The sequence below is a fragment of the Melospiza melodia genome, chromosome 5 (assembly GCF_035770615.1).
Source record: "Melospiza melodia melodia isolate bMelMel2 chromosome 5, bMelMel2.pri, whole genome shotgun sequence".
In the NCBI taxonomy this organism is placed as follows: domain Eukaryota; kingdom Metazoa; phylum Chordata; class Aves; order Passeriformes; family Passerellidae; genus Melospiza; species Melospiza melodia.
Window position 1 is genome coordinate 42817772 of NC_086198.1, and position 21593 is coordinate 42839364.

At 42.1% G+C, this 21593-nt stretch overlaps 1 protein-coding gene across 1 annotated transcript in view; it reads right to left on the reverse strand.

Moving 5' to 3' along the window:
* LOC134418634 (bifunctional heparan sulfate N-deacetylase/N-sulfotransferase 4) overlaps positions 1-21593 on the reverse strand; it is a 66695-nt gene that overhangs the window by 16483 nt on the left and 28619 nt on the right. Inside the window, exons 3-6 of the mRNA XM_063157195.1 lie at positions 15681-15768; positions 13470-13624; positions 7443-7628; positions 6406-6534 (exon numbers count right to left, since the gene is read on the reverse strand). Of these exons, the coding sequence (XP_063013265.1) occupies positions 6406-6534; positions 7443-7628; positions 13470-13624; positions 15681-15768 (558 nt within the window). The remainder of the gene's footprint in view (positions 1-6405; positions 6535-7442; positions 7629-13469; positions 13625-15680; positions 15769-21593) is intronic.

Sequence of the window (21593 nt, forward strand, 5' to 3'; positions counted from 1 at the left end):
CATTTTCAGTTCACTAGAGGATATAATATTCTCAAATCAGCCACTTTCCAATTAATTTGAATGGCGAGCACAGTGAGGAAATTTAGTTCTTGGCCATTTACTTCTATTAAGGATTCATTTTCAATAATCAGAGAGTTCTGAGTCAGCTTGTTTTCACCTGGAAGACTTGCTCCTCTCACTTGAATAAATAATTGCATGGTGTGTGCATGAAGGTATCAGATTCTTTCCCTCTCTCCCCAGTACCCCTTTGTTGACATGCAGTCGTTGGCTGCTATTTCTGCCATCACCCAACTTGCTGGGAAGGAATTCTGGTGAAATATCAAAATGTGTGGAGTGGAGCAGCAGCTTTCATGAAGCAGGAAAATGTCATGAAAGAAGGAAAAGAGATGTGCTATGCTTGAAATGTTTTCCTGATCCTCTGGGTTTCAAGCTAATTAGTTTCTAAATGTGCTGCTGAAGGCTTGAGTTTCCATGGGATAATATTTCCCTGTAGTAGCTCTGTGCAGGCATGTGGGATGAAGGGGGAAAAATAATGATTTACCACGGGGGGGAAAAATATTCAGGACCATGAGGAAGGTCAGGGTTGATTTGTGTGTTTATGAACATTAAGATAAATTCTGATGTAACTTGTTAACAAAACTCCCTTTTAATTTGGTGGAATGAGCCTTTCCCTCTTGTCAGGTTGGAGAGGAACACGTGTGTCCCTGTGGGCTGCACCCTGATAACTGCAGCTCCACAAATATTGACATTTTTTATTGGGAGGTTGCCTGCCTGATTTTTTCTGTCCCCAAAATGTGCTGAGATGCTCAGCTCACAGAGCCCTCAGCAGAACCGCACTGTGAATTACTTTTGGATTGCAGCACATTTCCTACAATGCCCAAGGTTATTTTTTATTCTTTCTATAACTATGCTCAGAGAAACAAAGCAAATAAAAAGAAAAACATTACCAGCGCTCAAGATGTTCCATAATAACATTCCCAAATCTCTTGTGGAAGGTATAAATTAACCCCTCTCTGTATTTGCTTTTAATATGCCAAAGCAATAACGTGTGATTCTCCTGTCTCTGCGATGAGAGTGAGCAGGGAACAAGAATAAAGTCTTCCAAGTGTGGCACATAGGATGTCGAGAATGCAGATCCAACAGGCTGGGAATGAGCAAAAGCCCTTTAGTCATGGGGAGAGTTTAAAAATGGAAATGCCTTTAAGTGGCCCTCAGAATTAAAAGCGTCCCATGCCACTTCCCAGGGAGTTGGAATAATAATTGTTATGAACAAAAATTCGGTTAATATTTTTTTTGTGAGAAAAAGTTACCACTACTGCTGGGCTGCTGCCTGTGTTATGGTAATTACGGGTCGTTGTTGTTAATGGTTGTTTTTGTATTCGTAAAAGCTCTGGCTGGGGCGAGGTAATGGCCCTTCTCCTGAGACAGTAACGGGTGGGGACCTTCCCGAACAGTGAGGAGAAGAGACCTGGGGGGGGGGAGGGGGGTGTTATGCAAAGTGACTCGCAAGACCAGAATGCTTTGTGGGACCCCCGACTCCAAACTCACGGAGAAACACCAAAAACAACGAGCCACCTAAGAGTTGAGAGACTGGAGTGATGTCTGGACGTGAGGAACCGAGTGCTGAGCCTGCAGAGATGCGGGAAACCTTCATCGTTCCTCACCCTGTCTTGAGATCCCCCGGGCCAGGTCTGGGAGGGGAGCAAGAGTGAGACCGAAAAACCGGAAAGGGATCAGCAGGCGCTGAAGGCTCCCACGAGGCCTTGATCCCCAGCTCTGCCCCTTGTGGACAAAGCTCTGCATATCCTCCTCCTCTGAGTCGCCTTGGGAGAGACGACGGGAAGGTGCAGACCTGCCGAGCTACCCAATCCTGAGCTGATCACTTTTAATAAAGGCGTTAAAAAGGAGAAGAAGTCTCCTGGCCCTGTTTATTTCAATAATGAACATTATTACGGGCTGCCTGTAGCTTCTGCTGAGGGGAGTTCAAACCTTTTAATCACAGGTCTGATTTTGCTCTTGACAACCAAATTCCTGTGAAGAAAAGCTAGTCTTTCTGAAATTCATCTGCCACGTTTCACCTCTGCTTAAAGCTTCTTAGGGGTGTTTGATTGAAGTGGGAAGAGAAGCCTGAAGTGTTTAACTTCACCCTTTTTCTGCTGCTTTTCCATTTTTAACCTGATCTGTCAGTTGCAAATATGTGATACTTTGGTGGCTTTATGGGCCAAATGCTGGCCAGGGTGTGCCTGACTCTACATCCTATGTGGTGAGGCAGGTGTAAACCTAGAATAGGGAGGGTTATGCATATAAAAATAGGGAGAAAAATTACTTGTGCCCATTTTGATGGTGGAACTATGGAAAGGAGTCAGTGGGAGATGGAGTGAAAACACCCTGTGAGAGGAAGGGGAAAGGAAGAGTCAGTCCTGATGAATTCCTTTGTAACAGGGAGAGGAAAAAGGGCGCTGCAGGAAAGGGGTGCCAGGACCCTGGGTTATCCAAAAGCTTTTCAAGATGAATGGGTAATGGGAAAACGTGTATCCCATTGGCAAATAAATCCAATTCACTGACTGCTCAACCAAGCCCGTGGGTGTTGCTGCTTCTCCTCAAAGCCCCATACACTCATTTTTGCTGTAGTGCTCAACTGAGGTGCCTTTTGTGCTGTCACTTGCTGGCTTAATAAAAAGCTCTCCGGTTTAAGGAGGTGTTTTTTAGGAGAAATGACTCTCTCGCTGTTGTTCGTGGAGGCAATAATATTTAAGGCTGTATTTATTAGCTTATCTTGGCTGTTAAATGTTTATGGCTGTTGTTTATGGCCTGTGGAGCAGAGGAGGAAAGGAGCCATCAAACAGATAGTGGGAGACCTTGTGGATACTCAAGAGGTGATGAATAGTTTGTAAAAGCATTAAACATGTCAGGCTCTTCCCGGGAGACTGAATGAAGGGCAGGGTCAGAGAACCCACTCGCTTTTGAGTCTGACATTTGGATGTGGAAAATCTCCCTGAAAACTTCAGCACCAATGGAGCTCTCTAACTTTGCCTATGAGAAACCTGTTTTTTGGTTTTTTTTTTTTTTTTTTTTTTTTTTTTTTTGTGGTTTTTTTTTGGTTTTTTTTTTTTTTTTTTTTGGTTTTTTTTTTTTTTTTTGGGTTTTTTTTGCTTCTGTTGAAAGCTTTAACGTTTTGGGGACTTTGTAACAATGGGTTGCCTTTAATTCTGAGTTTTCACAGGTTACATTTGGAAGCAGAGAGGGATTGAGGAATTTGCTCTGTTCATCCCATTTGCTCTCTCCACCTCCTGTTCTGTGTTTGGTCATGATAGCAGATGATGGGAGCCTGGGAAAATAGCACAGCTTCCACACCAAATTCCCTTTCCAAAAAAAAAAAAAAGCAGGCACCTTAAAGCAGACTGGTTCTACTGCTCGTTTCTCTATGGAGTGTGGCAAAACCAGAAGTGCCTGGAGAGTTGATGGGAAGAGGTTTAAAAGAAAACCAATGTGGCACAGCACTGGTGAAATAAACAGTGAGGGAGGGAGATTGTAAGAACATATTCTGTGAGAAGAAAAAGTTATTGTAAAGCACAATTAAGCTAAGCAAATAACCAGCGGTGGAATTTTTAAAAAGCTGAAAATAACTGAAATGTTGAACTCCTTTGAAATGCCATAAGCTTTCTTTTTTCATCTTATATAACCCAATGAAGCAAATGTTAAAAAGATATCTCAAAGCACTGCAAAAAGTTGTAAAGAATTTAGAAGTTCAGGAAGAGAAAAAAATCACATGATGCTGTTCAATGTGGTTTTAAACAGAAAATAAATTTTTGCAAGTTTCAAGCTGACTTTGCCTCTGCTGCTGGAACTGTGGGATGCTGCACACCTGCAGAAAACCTAAATATTTTTTTCATAATGCTGATCAGAACCAGAGAATTTTCTAGCATATTTACATAGCTGGGTAGTGTTACTTTCCCATTAAGGACATGGTGATTTTCTTTTAAGATGCTCTTTGATATTGCACTCCTGTCTTTGAAGATACATCATGAGCAGCAATGTACTTTTTGGAGTATAAATGTGTTTTCTTGGCTTAAGATCTACCTATACTTAATAGAAATACTTATGCTGTTACAAGAATCATAGTGTTGGGACAAGTTTTATTTTGCTATCAAAATAAGATTTTTATAAAGCTTTTTTACATTTTGGTTGGTTTTAGCTTTAGATGTAATTTTTCCCTCTTCCCTTATTTCTAGTGAGTGTGGTGGTTTTGCTGCTCTCTTTTCACTGCTACTGTGCAAGTGCTGATGCTACAGCTTTTGGGAGGTCTGTCCTAATTAAGATTTAGTGACTAACTGGGTTTTGATGTTTGTCAAACCACATAGTAAATAACATCAAAGATGATTATAACTTAACTCTGGTAGAACAGTCAGCTTTGGTCTGGCAAGGGAGATAAGAAACTTTAAACTGAAATTTTTCTTACTTGTATCAAATAGTAAAGCAACATTCCAAGAAGATAATATTTAATTTTCTGCCCCAAACTGTATTTGTATTTCTTATTTGTACATACATCTGAAGCTCCTTGTTATTGCTCTTAGCCTCCACATGAAGGAAACCCTTCAGAGGGGAGCTGGATTGATACCTTTGAAAGAGTTTGGCTGTTTGGGTTTATTTCAAGGCCAGTCTGTTTGCTGAGCCTTCCCCACTAACTTCAATGAGCTTTGCTTTGAAGTGTTTATGCAAAGAGTAAGTACCCCAGACTGCAGACTTGAGCAGCCTGCTGCCTTAGCTGGATTCTGGAAAGGTCTGCCTGGGATTCTTGTAACCCTCATTAAAACTCCAAGGAAGTTGGTTTGATTTCTGTCTGTCTTGGTGGAATTTATCCCTCCTCTGCCTACTACTAAATCATCTCTGCCAGACATGACTCATCTTAAGGATTCATAAATTAGACAGTGAAAATATCTCTCTGAGCCACAGAGTATTTAGCAGAAGCCATTTAAAAAAAATTCCATCAGAAGATCCCCTTGACAATCTCTCTGCAAACTTTATTTCAATGCAGTGTCCCTTGGGCACTTTCTAATTTAATCATCTCTGTGATATTGCTTCATGGAAGCACAAACATTTTTGGTATTTGAGCTTAATAGGTATTTGTAATATATTTGCTGAAATTGCTAACCATGATCTGAGGAAGGGTTGGAGTTTGTATATATCTTTTGAAAAACTGTTTAATCAAAAGTTGATCATGGCAGTTTTTTCAAATACCACCACCAATATCTAGGGCGCTCTCAAGTTATTGGGACACAGATTGGCTGAGGAATTTGGGCTGTTCTAAGCATTGCTTGTGGGGTTAGGAGTTGTACATGCTCTGCTGCAGGCTGCTACACTGCCCAAATCTGAGGAAATCTTCACCTCAGTGAGAAATGCACAGGTATTCATCCAAGTATGATAAAGCTCAGTGTGAATTCCAAGCTACAGTTCAGGAAAGCATGGGAAGAAAAGCCAGCCTGAGAGAACTGCAGGTAGTGGGGAGGCAGGATAAAGAAGAAGGATCTGTTTTATTCTCAAGTGAGATGTCATGTGTATGGTATAGAAAAATTCCTGATAGAAAAGTTCCATTTCTCTAAGACCACTGAATCCCACTTGGACACCAACTTACTTACCCAGCCAAATGTTCACTCACCAGCATCTAACTGTATACCACCAAAAATCTATTTTTAGGTGTCTAAATAAAAGTGACCTGGATTTGAGTCAGCTCTACCTGAAGTTGCTTTAGCTCTGCAGAGGAGTCAATGAGTACTGCAGTTTAAACTCACTGAAAATGAGGCCACCTGGAAAGACAGGGACATTCATCTTGTGCCTGGTGCAGCTTGTTTGGGTGCAATGGGAAGGAGGGAGGACAATGTCAAGAAAAAATAATCAATACATAGGGGGAGTTGGCTCTTTTGCTTGCTCCTTGCACCTCTAGGCCCCTGTCTTAAATGGTACCAGGCATTTTTTTAGCAGCTCAAAACCTGTTTCTAGGAGCTGGTGATGGAGGAATGGTGTCAGGCCTGAGCCCTGGGGTTTCCATCGAGCTATACGAGAAGCGCCTGAGGAGCTAAGCTCATGAAAAAAAGAAAAAAAATGAACAAGATCAGTTTTTTCTACCCTCACAGGTTAGTTTCAGCTTCACACACGTCTCTCAGGGGGACCTGGCTTCAGGCTGGGAAACAATAAGGAGCTGGAATTAATGCATTTCCCAGGAAATTGTTGCAGGTACAGTTGTAGCTGGAAATTGGCAGAAGACACTTTTCTCCTTTGTTCTTAAACTGCTTGTTACATCTGAGCAAGTGGTCCTGGCTTTGATTTCCCAACCTGATCTCCTTCCCTTTCCCCCTCCCTCCTTCCTGCCAGCCAGCACATCCAAAAACAGCACAAGAAGGTACCTACGGGGTTCAGGAGAACGGTGAGGAACAGTTCGCCTCCTCGGATACTTTTGTCCAGCTCCTGAGGACCACCAGGATATTCCTTGTAAAAAATAGTGTGAGTGAAAAGGCCACAGGTCTGTCGAGGGAGCACCTGGGAACAGAGGAACAGCAGCTTATTCAGGTATTGCAGTGCCATAATCAACCTGGGGAAGGACTTTGATTTCCCTTAATTCAATATTTTATATAGTTTTACTCAGTAAAAACAACAACCAAAACCTGCATTTGTAGAGCATTTGGGTACATGTGTAAAAATACTGCTGATCTTGAGTCTGTTCCAGCAGTAATTGGACTCTGCAGGAATTTGCTTTTGAGCCACTCCCTCTGCCTTGTTTAGGGGATCACAAATTGCACTTGGTATGCACAGGCAATATTCAGAGCAGCTTTTGGGACTTGAAACCATCCCTTGGAATATTTGTCAGTTCACTTTAGAACACCCAGTTTGGTAGGACAGGCCAAAGGGCTTGCTAAGTTTTCCTGTCCTCTGTGCGCTTTTAAGTGCATGGGAGGAGACTTCTCTCCCCTGGGTGAGGGGTGTAAGAGTCAGGCAGGTGTCCCAGTCCTGCCTCTGGGAATTTCAGGAACAGAGCTGAAACTTCAGCTTTGCAGAAGTGCTGGAGGAGATTACTTACACCTGTTCACCTTCCCAGGTGATGGGTTTCTAATCCTTTCATGCATAAAGATGAAGCAGAGCTGGGAACAGAGGTCTTAGGCCATTTAATGATTTCACAGAGTGCAGCCACAACTCGGCTGGTAGTGATGGGGCCACGAGCACATTTAGTTTCTGAGGAATACTTCTACAGTTGCCTGAGTCTGTGTGATTTTTGTCCCCCTCTTTTAAACTGCCTAACAAATGCACTCTTTGGGCATCCTTACAGCTGCTGGATCCTGGGGAATTTTAAGGAATGTTAAGGATGCTGGCAGAGGCGAGGCCTCCAGTAAGAGCAGCCCCCTCTGGAGTCCCTGCAGTAGTATTGCTATGAACATGGAAATGCAGTGTACCATGATGCCATTGTGGATGAAGCCCCGTCTGTACCGTGCAGGTTTCAGGTGTGGGTACTCCTCTGTGCTGGTCACACGGATGTGCCACACCTTCTTCCAGGCCTCGTAGAGCTGCACGTGCACCGGGTACACCCCCGAGTGGTGCGGGGCCACCGCGTAGCCCATGCCCGTGGGGATGCCGTGCTCCTGCAGGGTAGGGCACCACAGGGATGGACACGTTAGGGACACACAGAACACCCTCCCACGTCATCATTCAAAGCTGTGTTCCTGCACGCTGTGGCACTGGAGAAGCTGCTGTCCCTAGACAGAGTTGTACCTACTGTAGCACGAGCTGGAAGGAACTGGAATTACAGTTGGGTGACTGCAATGAGGAAGGAGTAATCCTTCTGGATTATGTTCCATTGCTGTTGTATGGAATAGATTTGCCTCCTGTTCCATTACATATTGCACATATTTTGCCTGGTTCTTTTTAAAGGTAATCTAGTGAACCACTGCTGCTTATTTACTAAGCTAGTAAACAGATGAAAAAAAATGTTGCAGTGACATATATGGAGTTTTGTTTCCTAGTTCTGGCAGAGGAGAAAGATTCCTTCCTAGTTTTATAAGTAAATATTCCTCATATCTTCTGAATCTCCTGATTTTTTCCATGGTGTTAGAGTATAGCAAAAAATAGCTTGGACTACTTTTACATTTTATCAATATCTATATTTAGCTCAATTCCTCTATGGAAATATATGCGTGTTCATCATACATATATAATGTATAATCTATAGGTTATCTTGCAAATTTCCTCCAAAGACGCAAATTCATCTTGCTCCCAGTACTACCAGACACGTCAGCCCTTTTCTACTCCTTTAAAACTGATCTGCAGAGAGAAATGGCTAAAATATGAGATGATTATTTTATGGGGGGGTTTTTGTCCTTCCTTTTGCCCACATTATCCATTGATTACTTTAATTCCAGGAACAGCAGGTTCTGCTGGGCATCCTTAAGTACTTAACAAAGAAAGGGTTTTGATTCATTGGCAAAAATGAGGTTAAATCTGTAGGGAACGCTAATTCCTACATTACATAATGCAACGACTTTAAATGATCCACTCCTTATAGTAAAGACCTCCGGTTACAGACCAATCCTGTAAAAGAGAAACCCAAACTCTCTATTTTGTCATTTACTGAGGACATAAAGTAATTTCAGTTTGTTAATGCTGTTACCTACTTGAGAGGCATGAGTCAGTTAAAGGGTGGAATGAGAGATAGCTCTATAATGACAGATGGTAAATCACCCGGTTCTCTATTTAATTTTTTTTTTTTTTTTTGCCATGGACATGTAAAAAGGAAAAAGCTGTATCAAAAGATTTCTTTGAATCTGGCCATTTATTGCCATGCCTGGGAGGTCTGTGATGCTCAGACTGTGAAACTGTTAACCTGAATATCCTGTCTCAGCTTTCATGGACAAACCTTCACAAAATGTGGGGTAGGGAGTACACAGAAACAGAGATGTAAGGCAAATGTGTCCTGGGGTTGACAATGAACACTGCTCCGGATGACTTATCCCAAAGTAGGGATCTGGATGAATATGTGTAAGATCCTGTTTATATCCTGGCTGTTTGATGCTGGAATTGCTATGGCAACAGAATGCTGAAATGGTGATCTGCCATTCACAAACCAAATCAGGCAGTTTTTCAGGAGTTCTCAACATAAAACACATGTTAGTCTCTGAATAAAACCTGCTCACTGCATAGCTCATCACACAAATACATCCGATAGCCAATATGGAGTTAAGAAGAAACAACTATCAAATAATTCTGTTTTCTTTGGGCAGTTCTATCTGCAGTTTACCTGGGAAGATTAAATACTGTGTGTCCCCTTTTAATGATTTTCTGAATTTTTGTTATTAAACTTATTTTGGGAGTGAAAACACATGTGTTAAAGGAGGCGTATACTGGTGTGTCAAGATATGAGAAATACTGAGTATATTTCTTGTGTATTATAAGGAGCAATTGCCTGATTTTTGCCTTGAAAATGTACATTGGGTTTTTTGTTTTCAAAATTTGTGCTTGTTGGTTTAGTTTGGAATGTAGGTATGATTTGCCATTGTTAGAGAAAATAAGAATGCTAACTTTTAATTTAATAAATTTTATGTCTACTGTAGGTCTTTGCACACAGTCAGTCAAGGTGCAGGTGTGAAGGCTTTTATTAGATGCAAAAGCTAAATTCAACCTCAGCTAAGTTTGCACAACCTTTTGGCTTTGTCTGATAGCAGGTGATGCAGCAAATGAGTATTTCAGAACAAAATAAGGTGAGGCAGAATAAATCTGATCCTGCTGCACAGGATGATTTTATCCTCTATTCACAGCCCATTTTTAGAGGCAGTGGGCAGCTCTCCTTCCCCACGTGAAGTACAGATATTAATAATGGGCCAAATGAGGCTCTTTTCATCACATGTAGATGCTTTAGCCTTGACTGTGTGGTCACTGAGCCCTCCCATTGTTGGGATTTAATTGGTGTATTAAAAGCTCCCGCTGTACTTGTGGTTTGAGCAGCTCAAGAGGTGCAGGCAGAGGAAGTGCTAATGTGCATCTGCAGTTGGCTGTAAGCAGGAGGTGGGAGCCAAGGAGTGCTGCTAGACAGGTCCTCAATTGATTTGTTTAGTTCTACATCTTTGTTTTTCCTTCCTGTCAGCTCCCAGCTGCCTTGTGGAGCCAGTGACAGTTTTTGCCCTGTCTCTGCTGTGCTTTGGGCTTTGTACTCACAAATGAGCACAGAAGATAATCACTGAGCAAACAAACCAGGGATGGAATAAAGAGCTACAGGCTTTGGATTAGATACATTCTACTTGTTTTTGTCAGATAAGGATGTACAAAGGGGGAGGAGGAATATCTTGTTATTGATGGCAGGGAAAGCTTTGTTTGTTTTATTTTTGGAATATATGCTATCAGAGATTTCCCCTTGAGTAATTTTTTTGCCTCTCTGTGTATCCATTGCATTGCCTATAAACAAGGAGAATAGTACTTGAGGAATTATCAGTTTGTAAAATTTAATCTGAGATTTTGTTCATTAATGTTTTTAATGGATTTTGGGATTCTCTGATAGAGAAAAACCCCAAACCACAAAATGTGATCAACTCAAACCCAACTGATAATCAAAATAATTTTAATTTCCCACTTCCTTAGGTAGGCTCTGGAACACGCCATCCATATTTACATAAATAGGATGACATTGAGATAGCAAAGCTTTGGGTAGCCTGTAACTTTAGCACAGTTAAAACCTCTGCCTCTTGCTCCTCTGGGGCTGAGGATCTCATGCTTGATGAGAGATTTGGCTGTGAGGACTTTGGGAATGGGGCTATGCATGGTGCCGCTGTTCGGCCATCACTCAGGTACACTTGGATAAGGATTTTGCCAGGCAAATTTCCCCTGCTGCCTACCAGATCCAGAGCAATGGGATAATGACATTTATTGCAGGATGTGAGCAAGTTTCTTCCTCTCACCACGGAGGCAGTGGAAATGATAAATATCTCAGGGATGCATGGAACAATTTGGAGGGCTCTGGGTGAAGGCAGCCTCCTGGTTCACATGCAATGTGCGTGGAAGGGAATCCTTGAAGGCAGATGCACAGAGGTGTCCATATCTGCACTGAGATCAAGGCAATTAGATACCTAATTAGCAATTAGTTCTGTGTGTAAAAAGCTGTTTAGGTACCTGATTTCTATCTGTGTGCTGACAGGGCTATTTGAGGCAGGCTGCAATTGTAAGCTCCATTTTACAGAGCTTTGTTAGGAGATGTGGATAAAGCCATGTGAAACAGAGCCAAGGCTTTTATCTACCAGCCAGAGGAGACAAAAGGTCATAATAAACAGAACTTTTGGGTGTTATTTGGCATCTTCAGCAACCTTGAGTATTGTTCTTGGATATAATGGTGTGCTCTCCCTTCCAGAAAACCTTGTTACCTCCTTAGCCATGTTTAAAAAAAGTGAACAAAGAAATAGCACCTTAGGTGAAGAATTAATGTGATCACACTTCCAAATAATTACTGCAGCTTTTCTTGCAGAAGCTGACTCAAAGTGTCACCTGTATGTGCAGCCAAAACAGGAGGTAGGGAGATATGGTCAATAAATGAGAAATGCAGGAGAAAATGGCACCAGCATCAAGCTGTGTTCTCCTGAGTATAATATAATGGACAACAGACAAAACACATGTAACATCAAGCAAATTTTCCATGTATTGTTCCAGACGTCTAATTTAAATTTGGATCCACCTTGGACATCAGAGAATAATGGGAAGAGGTTTGCTTTAACTTGAAGGGCTTAGACAAGTGCAGCTGCAGAACAGGGAATTTGTTTCTCAAGTAAGACATGATGCTGAGGATGAGACAGCCAGGGAGGAATGAAACCACTCTGAAGTCATGGCTGGGACCTCTCTGATAGCTATCAGGGAGGCTGTCATAGAGGGAAGATGAATTTCTCCCACAAGGGAGAATTTCAGAGGAAGCCTTTTGAAAAGAAATGTTCTCATAAGTAAATGGTACAGCTCATATAGATTCAAGGTCAAGGGGTTGATACAACCCCTGTTGAAATGTTAGCAGGAAATGAAAGTGTAATAACAGCAGCTTTTCACTGACATCAGCTCCTTATTTATAGGCACCCTAAGGAGTCTCTACCCTTCAGGACACAGGCTTTATCTTTCTGGAGTGGAAGTTACAAACAGATTCCATTACCAGCTCTGTTTTCAGGCCATGCTATAGATTTTACTCTCAAAGGTGGCTCGACCTGGGTGACTCCATGCTTCCTGAAAATATTAGAATTTCCCCAGAGGTTTAAAGATGAAGGGGTTGCGTATTTTTGAGATATGGATTATTTAAAAAATTACTCTTGCATTTCAAGTCTCAGCTCTGTTTGTGTCTCTGGGCCAGGCTACACCAAAGGCATGAACAGGCTGTGCCAGGAAGGCTGACAGGGAAGCAGGAGTGTAGAAAGCAAAGGAAACCATCCTGCCAAGCAGGAGATGGGAAGGGAGGCAAGTCTGGCATAACAAGTAAACAGTTAAGCCATTTTAAATTAATTTTCTTTAAAGGTTGGTTGGAAAGTATTTCCATAAACAAGGGAATAAATTGCTTCCAACTGCTTGTTCAGGCATTTGCCTCTGCCTTTTTCCTGATGTGCCTTGGCTCATGTGAGGGTTGGGAGGCAGGGCCTTGGCCTTTGGAAGCTGGGAAGGGTTGGGGAACTGCTGTTCCCAAAGCAGCTGAGAAAGCCCCACTGTGTCCCTCAGCTCCTGTGAGCAGCTCTGCTTGCTTGGCATTTCTGTGCCTCACCAAAGACCACACAGTGTCTTTCCAAAGCCAGCATTTATGGATTTCAGGTTCTCTTTGCCATGTGCAATAAGCCAGCAGAATTATCCTGAAAAGGCTGTAAATAGTACAAGTACTGTGAGGTCTGGGCAAGGGGGAGGGTGGCTCATGGAAGTTCAGAGCACAAATGAGGAAAAGGGAAGCACAATTATCTGTCAGTATCAGCAAGAGGTTAGCTGTATTCAATGACCTGCATTTTCCAAGCAGGTCATTTAAAAAGATACAGTGAAACCCAGAAGCTTCACTTGTCAGCATCAAGATTTGTCCCAAACCACACACCAGGTTTAGAGTTCACTGCAGCTTCCTCCCTGCCTTACTGAGTATTTTGCAGCAGAGTTTGCCAAGCTGATAACCTGTGTACAAAGTGCTGCCTAAAGCTGTTTAGGCCAGCTGCTGTCTGCTGTGTTTGCCCTGATTCTGGTCCCCATGGTCCTGCCAGGATACTGGGGCAGGGCTGCTGCCTCTGCAGAGAGCCTGTGTCAGTGGGAAAGGCCAATAAAAAATTCAGTTTTAGTCACAAACAGGCTGGGTTTGGGATGAGTTTCTAACCTCACTCATGCCTCTGTTTGCATGCCTGAGTAAATTATAGGTATTGTATAGACAAGCATGAAACCAGTGGGGAAGGCATGGCCACGGTAGTGAAGGCATCCCAGTAAATCTCTTGGGAACTCTTCCTCACCATTGCAAACTCTTTGTTGAGGATCATCTGCTCCACCAGGGAGGACTCATTGTGGAAGAGGTGTGGCTGCATGTGACTCCACATGTGGGGAAACCACCAGAATTCATCCACAGATCTCAGCAGCAGGTCATCACCCTCATCCTCCTCCTCAGTCCCTGCAGAGGGAAGAAAGGAACAAAAAAGTTACTAGAAAGCAAAAAAGGCCCATAATTGCTTTTTAAACACAGAAGAGTCTGCCAAAAACCCTGGTGTCCTTGGCTTGTCTCACTGTGTTCCTATTATGTTTACTAGCTATGGGAATATTAAATATAAACAGTAGGACTTTCTTTTTAATATATAATGATCTTCAAAACCACCCCCTCCCCATTTTCTCTATTTATTTTAATGCCACACTATCTTTTTATCCCCATAACCTGGCAGATGGATTTAATGACAAAACAGTGCCAGGAATATTAATGCTGTTTTCCAGGTCTTTTGAAAGCTGGACAAATGATGATGTTTGGTATTAAAGAAAAGGTATCAGTTATTTTCCATTTTGTCCTGATAATAATGTCACTGTTAAATACCAAGTACTCTCCATAAAGGCAACATATGCATAAAAATGAAATCTTATCAAAGCTTCCCCTCTATCCTCCTTGTAACTACCCCTTTATTAGCCTTGGTTAATTGAAATCCGATCATTTCTGGTAAAGTGTGAAACAAGTTTTAAAATACAACTAGGTGGAAAGCATGAAGCTGTAATGGCAAAGGCTTCCAAATATTTCTTAGGGTTCAATATTCAATGTTGACCAGATTTAATCTTGAAGGAAACCCAATAAAACCTCCTGTGTTAGTGAAGTGATCTGCTTCAGGCAGAAGCGAGGATTTGTGGCTGTAACAAAGAAAACCTTCAATTTGAGAGAGGACACAATGCTGCTGCCACCATTTGCAGAAACATCTGCCCTGCTTTTCCAGCCTGGAAAGGCACAGTGACATTCCAGTAACCTCACCTTCAAGCCACCCAACAATATTTGGTTTTTAGCACATTTCCTTTGTGTTTGTTGCAATTTGAATGCTTTCATTTTGTTTCAGTCTAAGAAATAATTGCCAAAATCAGTCTCCTGATGCAAACACAGAAATCCTGTTTTCTTACAGGCCCTTTAATGTTTTGCAAAACTCATTGGAAGCAAAAGCTCCACGGATGTCACTGTTTACTTGGCAGGAACATCCAGAGATCCCTGTTCAGTGCCTGCACTTCAGCTCTTGGCTTTTATTTTCCATTTCTGCCGTGGTTTTTGAAGAATGCCACTACACAAGGAGAGCAGTACTTTGAACCTTTCTCCCAGAGTCACTGAATCCCTTTGCTTCCCTCTTTGCAGCACTCTGCGAGTTCTAAGGAAGCTGCTCTCCTATGATGGGAGTGCTGCAGGAAAAAGAAAACAACCTTGTTTACTGGAGAATTCCATACTGAAGAGAAAGGCCTGATGGCTGCTCCCTCCGTGCCCTGCATTTTGGGAGTGACTGCTGGCTGGTTTTGGGGTTTGTGATTCACTTGCAGTCACTCAGGCATGGGCAAGTGAAGAAACTTAACCCAGGCCTTCAAAATGGGACAGAGCAGGGAGAAAATGGAGTTTGTGAGGCAGCTGTGGGTCTCTTTGATAAGCCCAAGTTAGGGATGGAGAAGAAACAAGTGGGTATTTGAAATACAAAAAGAACTAGAAGAGATTGTAGATTTAGGTCAATTTAGTGCCTTATTAACTTGTGAAGTAGAGTGTGGTTCTTGAAAAAAACCTACTTTTCCCCATTATTTTTTTCGTACATTTAGATATGCACCTAATAAAACTTTGCACTTTTACTATAACAAAACCCAACCAAGATGAAGCATAATCCTTTCTGTTTTAAAGAAGAATAAATAGATGTTCCACCATTTCAGTGTCCAAAGGGGTAAAGACACACTATGGATGAACTGCTCAGGTACACAAGGATGCCCTTGGTGTTTTCCCGAAAGATGTGTGGTGGTAAATCTTAGTGTTATAAAGGAGGCAAAGTGGTTGCAGAGATCTCTCTATTTCCTCAGGAGAGAGAGTAAGGTTTTTCAGGTGTGACAGGTATGATGAAATATAGAAGATTGGGAAAATGATGTCTCAGAGCCTCTGATTATTTAGAAAGGGAATGTTTAAAGGTAGATTTAAAATTCTGTCACCTATTTAACTGCATGAAGTTCCTTCTTACCTGTGTGGTAAAATTTTCCTGAAAATCCAAGGTTGAAGGTAAAATTTGCAACCTGAGTGCGCAGTAAATTTTGAGTCTCTAGTAAAGCCTGAAATAAATAAGAAATTAACACGGATTTAGAAAAATTAATATTATTTTGGGCTCATCTTTTTTTATAGGACTATTACAGAGAGCTTAATTTGTTCCATAAGAGTTTGATGGGCTAAAAAAGGTAGTGGGAGTGCCTGAGTGTCCAAGGAGGTGATGGTTCTGTGCCTTGGCCCAGGACATTTTCCCCTGGGGCACTGATCCATAGCAGGACTCAAACCCTGCCACTCAGAGGCAGCAATATACTGGCTCACTTCATTAGTGAAGCTTGATAAAATGTGCTTAAACCCCAAAATAAAATTAGGAATACTGCTCATCATCTAAGCATGAAGGTGTTGGGATTTGCTTACCTGCAGGACCATTTTGGGCTGTGTCTGAATAGCAAATTCAGGCTTAAGTGTGAATGAGCAAAGCTTCAGGTCTGGCCTGTGGTAGAAGCTGTGTCCATGTCATAAATGCATTTTTAATTTAATTAATGTTTATTTATATTCTCTCCTCCAAGCTAAGGTAAGTCCACTGGAAATGAAAGGAAACAAAGGGTGCTGCTTATGGAAGAAATAGTCTTGGCCACTGGTCCAGTTTTTGTTCTGGACGTATTTCCAGCTCCTAGGGAAAGGGAGAACATGATTAAACCTGTGTGAGCTTTACTTGATGTTTACTACTGGTTGTTAGCTCTGCACTGCTCCTGGAGCTGCTCCTTGTGCACAGATCTGCTTTGGGTCCCCAGCCCCTAGAATTTGGGGGTGCTGCATGTGAGATGGGGAGTGCCTTTCTCTTCCTGTTGGCCTTGCCAATGCTGAATAGGTTATAAACTCTGTTTTCATCCATTTTCTGTGCCTCCATTATGTGGCCCTTGAGAACTTTTCCTATTATCTATTAATAACACTCCTATTGATTGGACCTTCATGTTCTTGCAGAGTTCAAAGATAAAATGATTGCAGTGGTTTACACCCTACCCCAGCCCAGCTAATGTCCTTCATTTGAAAAAATTACATTCTGTATCGTCATAATTTCCTTTAACTTCATAGGAAAATAGTTTTTTTATCTAATTTAAACAAGGACCAGAAACCAGAAGTATCTCCAGTGCAGGATAAACCACAAAAGCAGGGTTTAAGCAGCTGAGGTGGGTGAGTGTAATACAACAGACTTCCAGGCAGGGTGCATCTGCCTTGAGTTTTTAAAATAGAAACATACTTAGGGTTGCAAGGAAGATGTAAAATTGAGATAGTGTTTATCAGCTGCAACAGTCACCAAGCAAATTCCTCTCCTTGCCGAAGGAAATAAAGCAATCTTATGTCAGTAAATCTTGTGATTTAACAGTAAATATTAAGGTGGTTGTATGGTTTCCAGTCTATCTTGCCAGACATTTTTAAGTTGATTATTTCAATCCTGTGACAATCTCACATGTGGGACTATATTTACATAATATATAACAAGTAAACATTCACTAAAATGCAAAACCTCAGAGATGAACACCACTGTTAGCTGAGACATTGAGGAAAATCCCCAGCTGGTAAAAATCCCCACTAAATTGACACCATTAAAGTCAGAGCGTAGAATCAGAGTCGTTATATTTTAGAAGATAATTTTCCAAGCTATCTAGAGCATTTTAGATATGTTGAGAAAGACTGATGGGCTGAGCAAAATCAATTGAATTTTCCTTTGAGGGAAGAACTTCTTGAGAAATTATCATCACTTAAGGTGCAGTAGGAGAAGGGGCAGGGAACAAACATCATTTCATCACCGGGGCTCCTCTCCTGCTCTGCTCACATCTCAGCAAGATGACAGAGCTGCAGGATAGGCAGGAGCCGCCCAGCCCAGCCTGGCCTCATTAAAAACACAGAGCAAGGATTAAGATGTGAATCCTGGAACCTGCAGCGTGTCAAGCATTTTCTCTGTCTAAAGGGCAAATCTGTCACTCGAACTGGCTTTGGCTTGGTCCTAAAGGCTTTTTTCTTGCCATTTCAATTTCCATATATGCATATTAATTCATATAATAGGCAGCTCAATTTTGTTGTCATGACCTCCCCTCTATTTAATGCTAAGAAGATATTGTCAGCTAAGGCAGTCCAAACTCATTTTGTCACTGCTTGTCTGTTTGGAGGAAGGCCACGCATGTCTTCCACACCCTTAATATGGAACAACTTTTTAGGTGATTAGGGTCTGCTTTCCCTATTTTTAATGAAAGAGTGGAGAAGCTGCATATCCCTGGCACCCAGGGCCAGAAACCTTCCTAGGATTTGCACAGGCTCCATGGGAGGCAGAAGGTATTTATTTGATTTGATTCTGAAGGCTCTGCAAGGTGGAGAAGCTCTATTGAATTTTAACAGCTGGAAAGCTGATCCCTTTCCAAGGCCAGGTGCCACACAGCTATTCCCACTCTGCCTGCTGTCCCTGGCTTCACAGGCATCTCCCCTTCCCTGGGGGCTCAGTGATCTCCATCCCACCCCTGTCCCCACTGCATGCCTGTGGAAGTAAAACCAGCATTCCCTGTTGAACCACAGGTGGTTATTTTTGGACGGCTGAACAGATCATGCTTAGCGATTATCACTTTCCAAGGAAAGAGCCATGGAGCACACTGTGCAGGGACAAACAGGCACATCTCTATGCCTGGCTAAGCAAAGACAGGGCTTTTTTTAAGGTAAGCCCTTAATTGCCTGGAATCTCTCAAAACTCATGGATTTAACTTTATTAATTAATTCTTTGCTTTGTCAGCGAAGCTTCTCTCTGACACTCACAAGATACAGTTTCTTCATTATATTGCATTCAGTAGCTTTTTACATTAATCCATATAATTACCTTTTCTAAATTTGAAGTTGCTGTGTCTTTATTCTTCATAATTGGTGCATCTATTAAGAAGAAGTTGATATTTCCCTGCTATGTCCTTGTTAATTCTAACTCTATCCCTCATTTACATAATAAACTTTTTGGGGCGATTGCTGCAGGAACATTTCATGCCTAATAAGAAGTAATTTGCTTTCCTTCATTAAGTACATTAAGACTTCATGCCCCAGACATCATTGACTGTAAACATTTGATTCTGCTCAAATTTAATGCACCAAGGCATTTTGCTCTGCCATATTAGGTTTATTTATGTGCTATGTTCTGGATTGTTAGCTGCTAATGAGACTTTGGCTCTTATTGCTCTAAGGCCTGAACAGTAACCTCATTTTAATGAGTTCATTATTTGCTGCCTTCTGAGTGGAAGACAACAAATTTTCCTTTTAATTAAAGGTCAAAACACCTGTGGCTGAGGGAAGTGTAGAGGTTATCAAATCCTTAGAGAAGGTAAATGAATGACTTGGTGTGATTTTGATGCCAAGCATGGGCTGGCCAGGCTGAGGTAGAAGGTGCCTCTCTGGGGAGCAATACTCCAAATCTGAGTTAGGCGATAACAATGCTAAAATGCAGTACTGAACAATGCTAAAATGCAGTACTGGATTTCTGAAGACATTGTTAAGGCAAAACAGAACTTGAAAATCAGCCAAAGTAATTAAAGAGGCTTTCCTCCCACCCAAAGGTCTGAGTGGATCAATAGAGCTGGTAAAGCACGAGCCCTCCCTTGCATGGGCAGTGGTGTTTGGGGGGAGGGGGGCAGATGCCACATGGATTGAGCCAGCACGATGGAATCCCATCTTTTTATTGGGGAAAGTGAGGCAAATATTGGGGCTCCATGTTGGGGCTGTCTGTAGGGAGACAGATGTATGTGCAGCTGTGGGTTGGTGTGTGTGCAAGTGCACAGACAGGGACTGGTGATCCCTGAAACTTCAGTTAAACCAAAAATGGATTCATTATGGGAATTGATGCACAGATCCTCGTCCTTTTTCTAGTATTCTATTAGCCAGTGTTGTTTGTTGTGCCCTTCATTCTGTTCCCACAGCAGGTAACAGCATTAGAGACAAGAAAGGCTCTTGGGAAAGAAAGGATCAGTGCCTGTGAGACCAGGTGGCGAAAACTTAGTCTAGTTTTGGAGGAAAAATCCTGAAAGTCTCTGAGATTTAGACATTGTTTAGCTTGAAAACTGCAGTTGTCAGAATATCTTTATGACACCTCTAAACATTATTTCTGCGAAGCAGAACCCAACTCCTGACACTCAGAGGTGTCTCAGGGACATTGCCGGAAACTGAGAGCATCAGGAAAAGCACAGGAGGGACACAAGGTTTGCAGGACTGAACATTTCCCCAGTGTGGAGCAGCCAGCCTGGCATTTCATTAGGGCTCCTGCTCATACATGTGCCCTTCCAGAGGCAATGCTGTGAATGTGAATTTTGGCAAGCAGCAAAATCTCCAGGTCTTGGACGTCCATGGCAGGGTCTGTGTGGTTGGGGTGCTCTGGGGCATTCCATAAGGGAGAGCTGCCCAAGGAAACCACATCCCAATTTACTGCAGAGCCTGCTGGTGAGGATGCTCAGTGGGTGGGGCAGGTGAGGAAGTTCTTCACCCAGTCTGGAAGGAGATCTAGGCAAGGAGGGGAAGTTGGATATCCCTGCTTTGCAGTGGATCTGTAATTTGCTGTCATCCTGAGTTATTTGACTTGCACAGACTGGTTTGAGGAAGTGCTTCTGGCACAGGAGGATGTGCCAGTGCCTGGCTTCCCAGGGGTGCTGGCCAAGGTTGCACTGTCCCATCACCTTCTGAGGGTATGACTGAGAGTCTTGTCAAAAATGGGCTCACTTGCCATTACTCAAAGTCATGATTCATTTGGGGACAGATCCTAGTGCTGGACAGTGATTGCACTGCTGCAGGTTTCTGCTCTGGTCTGTGTGTATAAAATATGGATATGCTCACCATATACACAATACTTTTTATTTATCTATACTGTGGGCAGAAAATACGTGCAAATATTTGCACATACGTAACTTTAACATTACCTCTGCTTTGAGCTGGGACTTAGATTAGCTCACCTCCAGAAAATACTTCCAACCAAAATTGTTTTTCACTTCCAGACAGTTTTCTCAGGCTTCTATGGTACATAGTTGTTATTAATACCAAGAACATGGTATTAATAACAATTTTTAATGCATTTATTCATTTTTATCCCTAACATCTGTCCTCAGTGCTTGTGCAGCAGGTTCATTCCCAAGCTGTTCTGTGCAGCACTTTGCTGCTGGTCTGTGCAAAGTTGGAGGGCTACAAAGTAATAGTTTTTACTCTAAATTTCCATCTGAAAATTTTTGGAAGGAAAAAAGAGAAAGCAAAGAGTACTTCCCGCAATGTTTCTCTGCACTGCAGGCAGCTGCTGTCAGGATGTGATTTTTTGATTGCCTCTTCCTGCTCTTGCTCCCTCCCTGAAATCTATGCTAGGATAAAAAATCTGACTAAGCCTGCTGTGGTCTTGGCAATTTTCAAAGCTGGTGGAATTGGAATTGATAGGAATACCACAAAGCACTTAAAATCATAGTAATGACTGTAAGGAAGGTGTGAAATAACTAGCCACTGCTATTTTCTGACAGGAAAGCCATCAGTAAAAAAGTGATGTCTAGCCTGACATTACTGATGGGGTCACTGCAAGACTGGGATTTTAAGTTCCTTATTTTCAGCTTTCAGATTGGAGCATAAATTTCTGTCATAAGGGGGACAATCAACTCAGCTGTGTCTGCACTTGTTAAAACTCAACTTGCTGAGGAATTTTTAAGCCCAGGGAAACTGAGATGATGATTTCTGTGTGGTGAGGATTTTAGCCAACTTCCCATGCTTATAGCAGATAATACCAGAGTGTAGGAATTAGCAAGAATCCACATTATTGACTTAGTGGCTAGAGTTTGAAAGCAGTTTAGGGGTTGGTGTCAGTAAAATCTTTAATGGGATTTTGAAATCACTTGCTCTA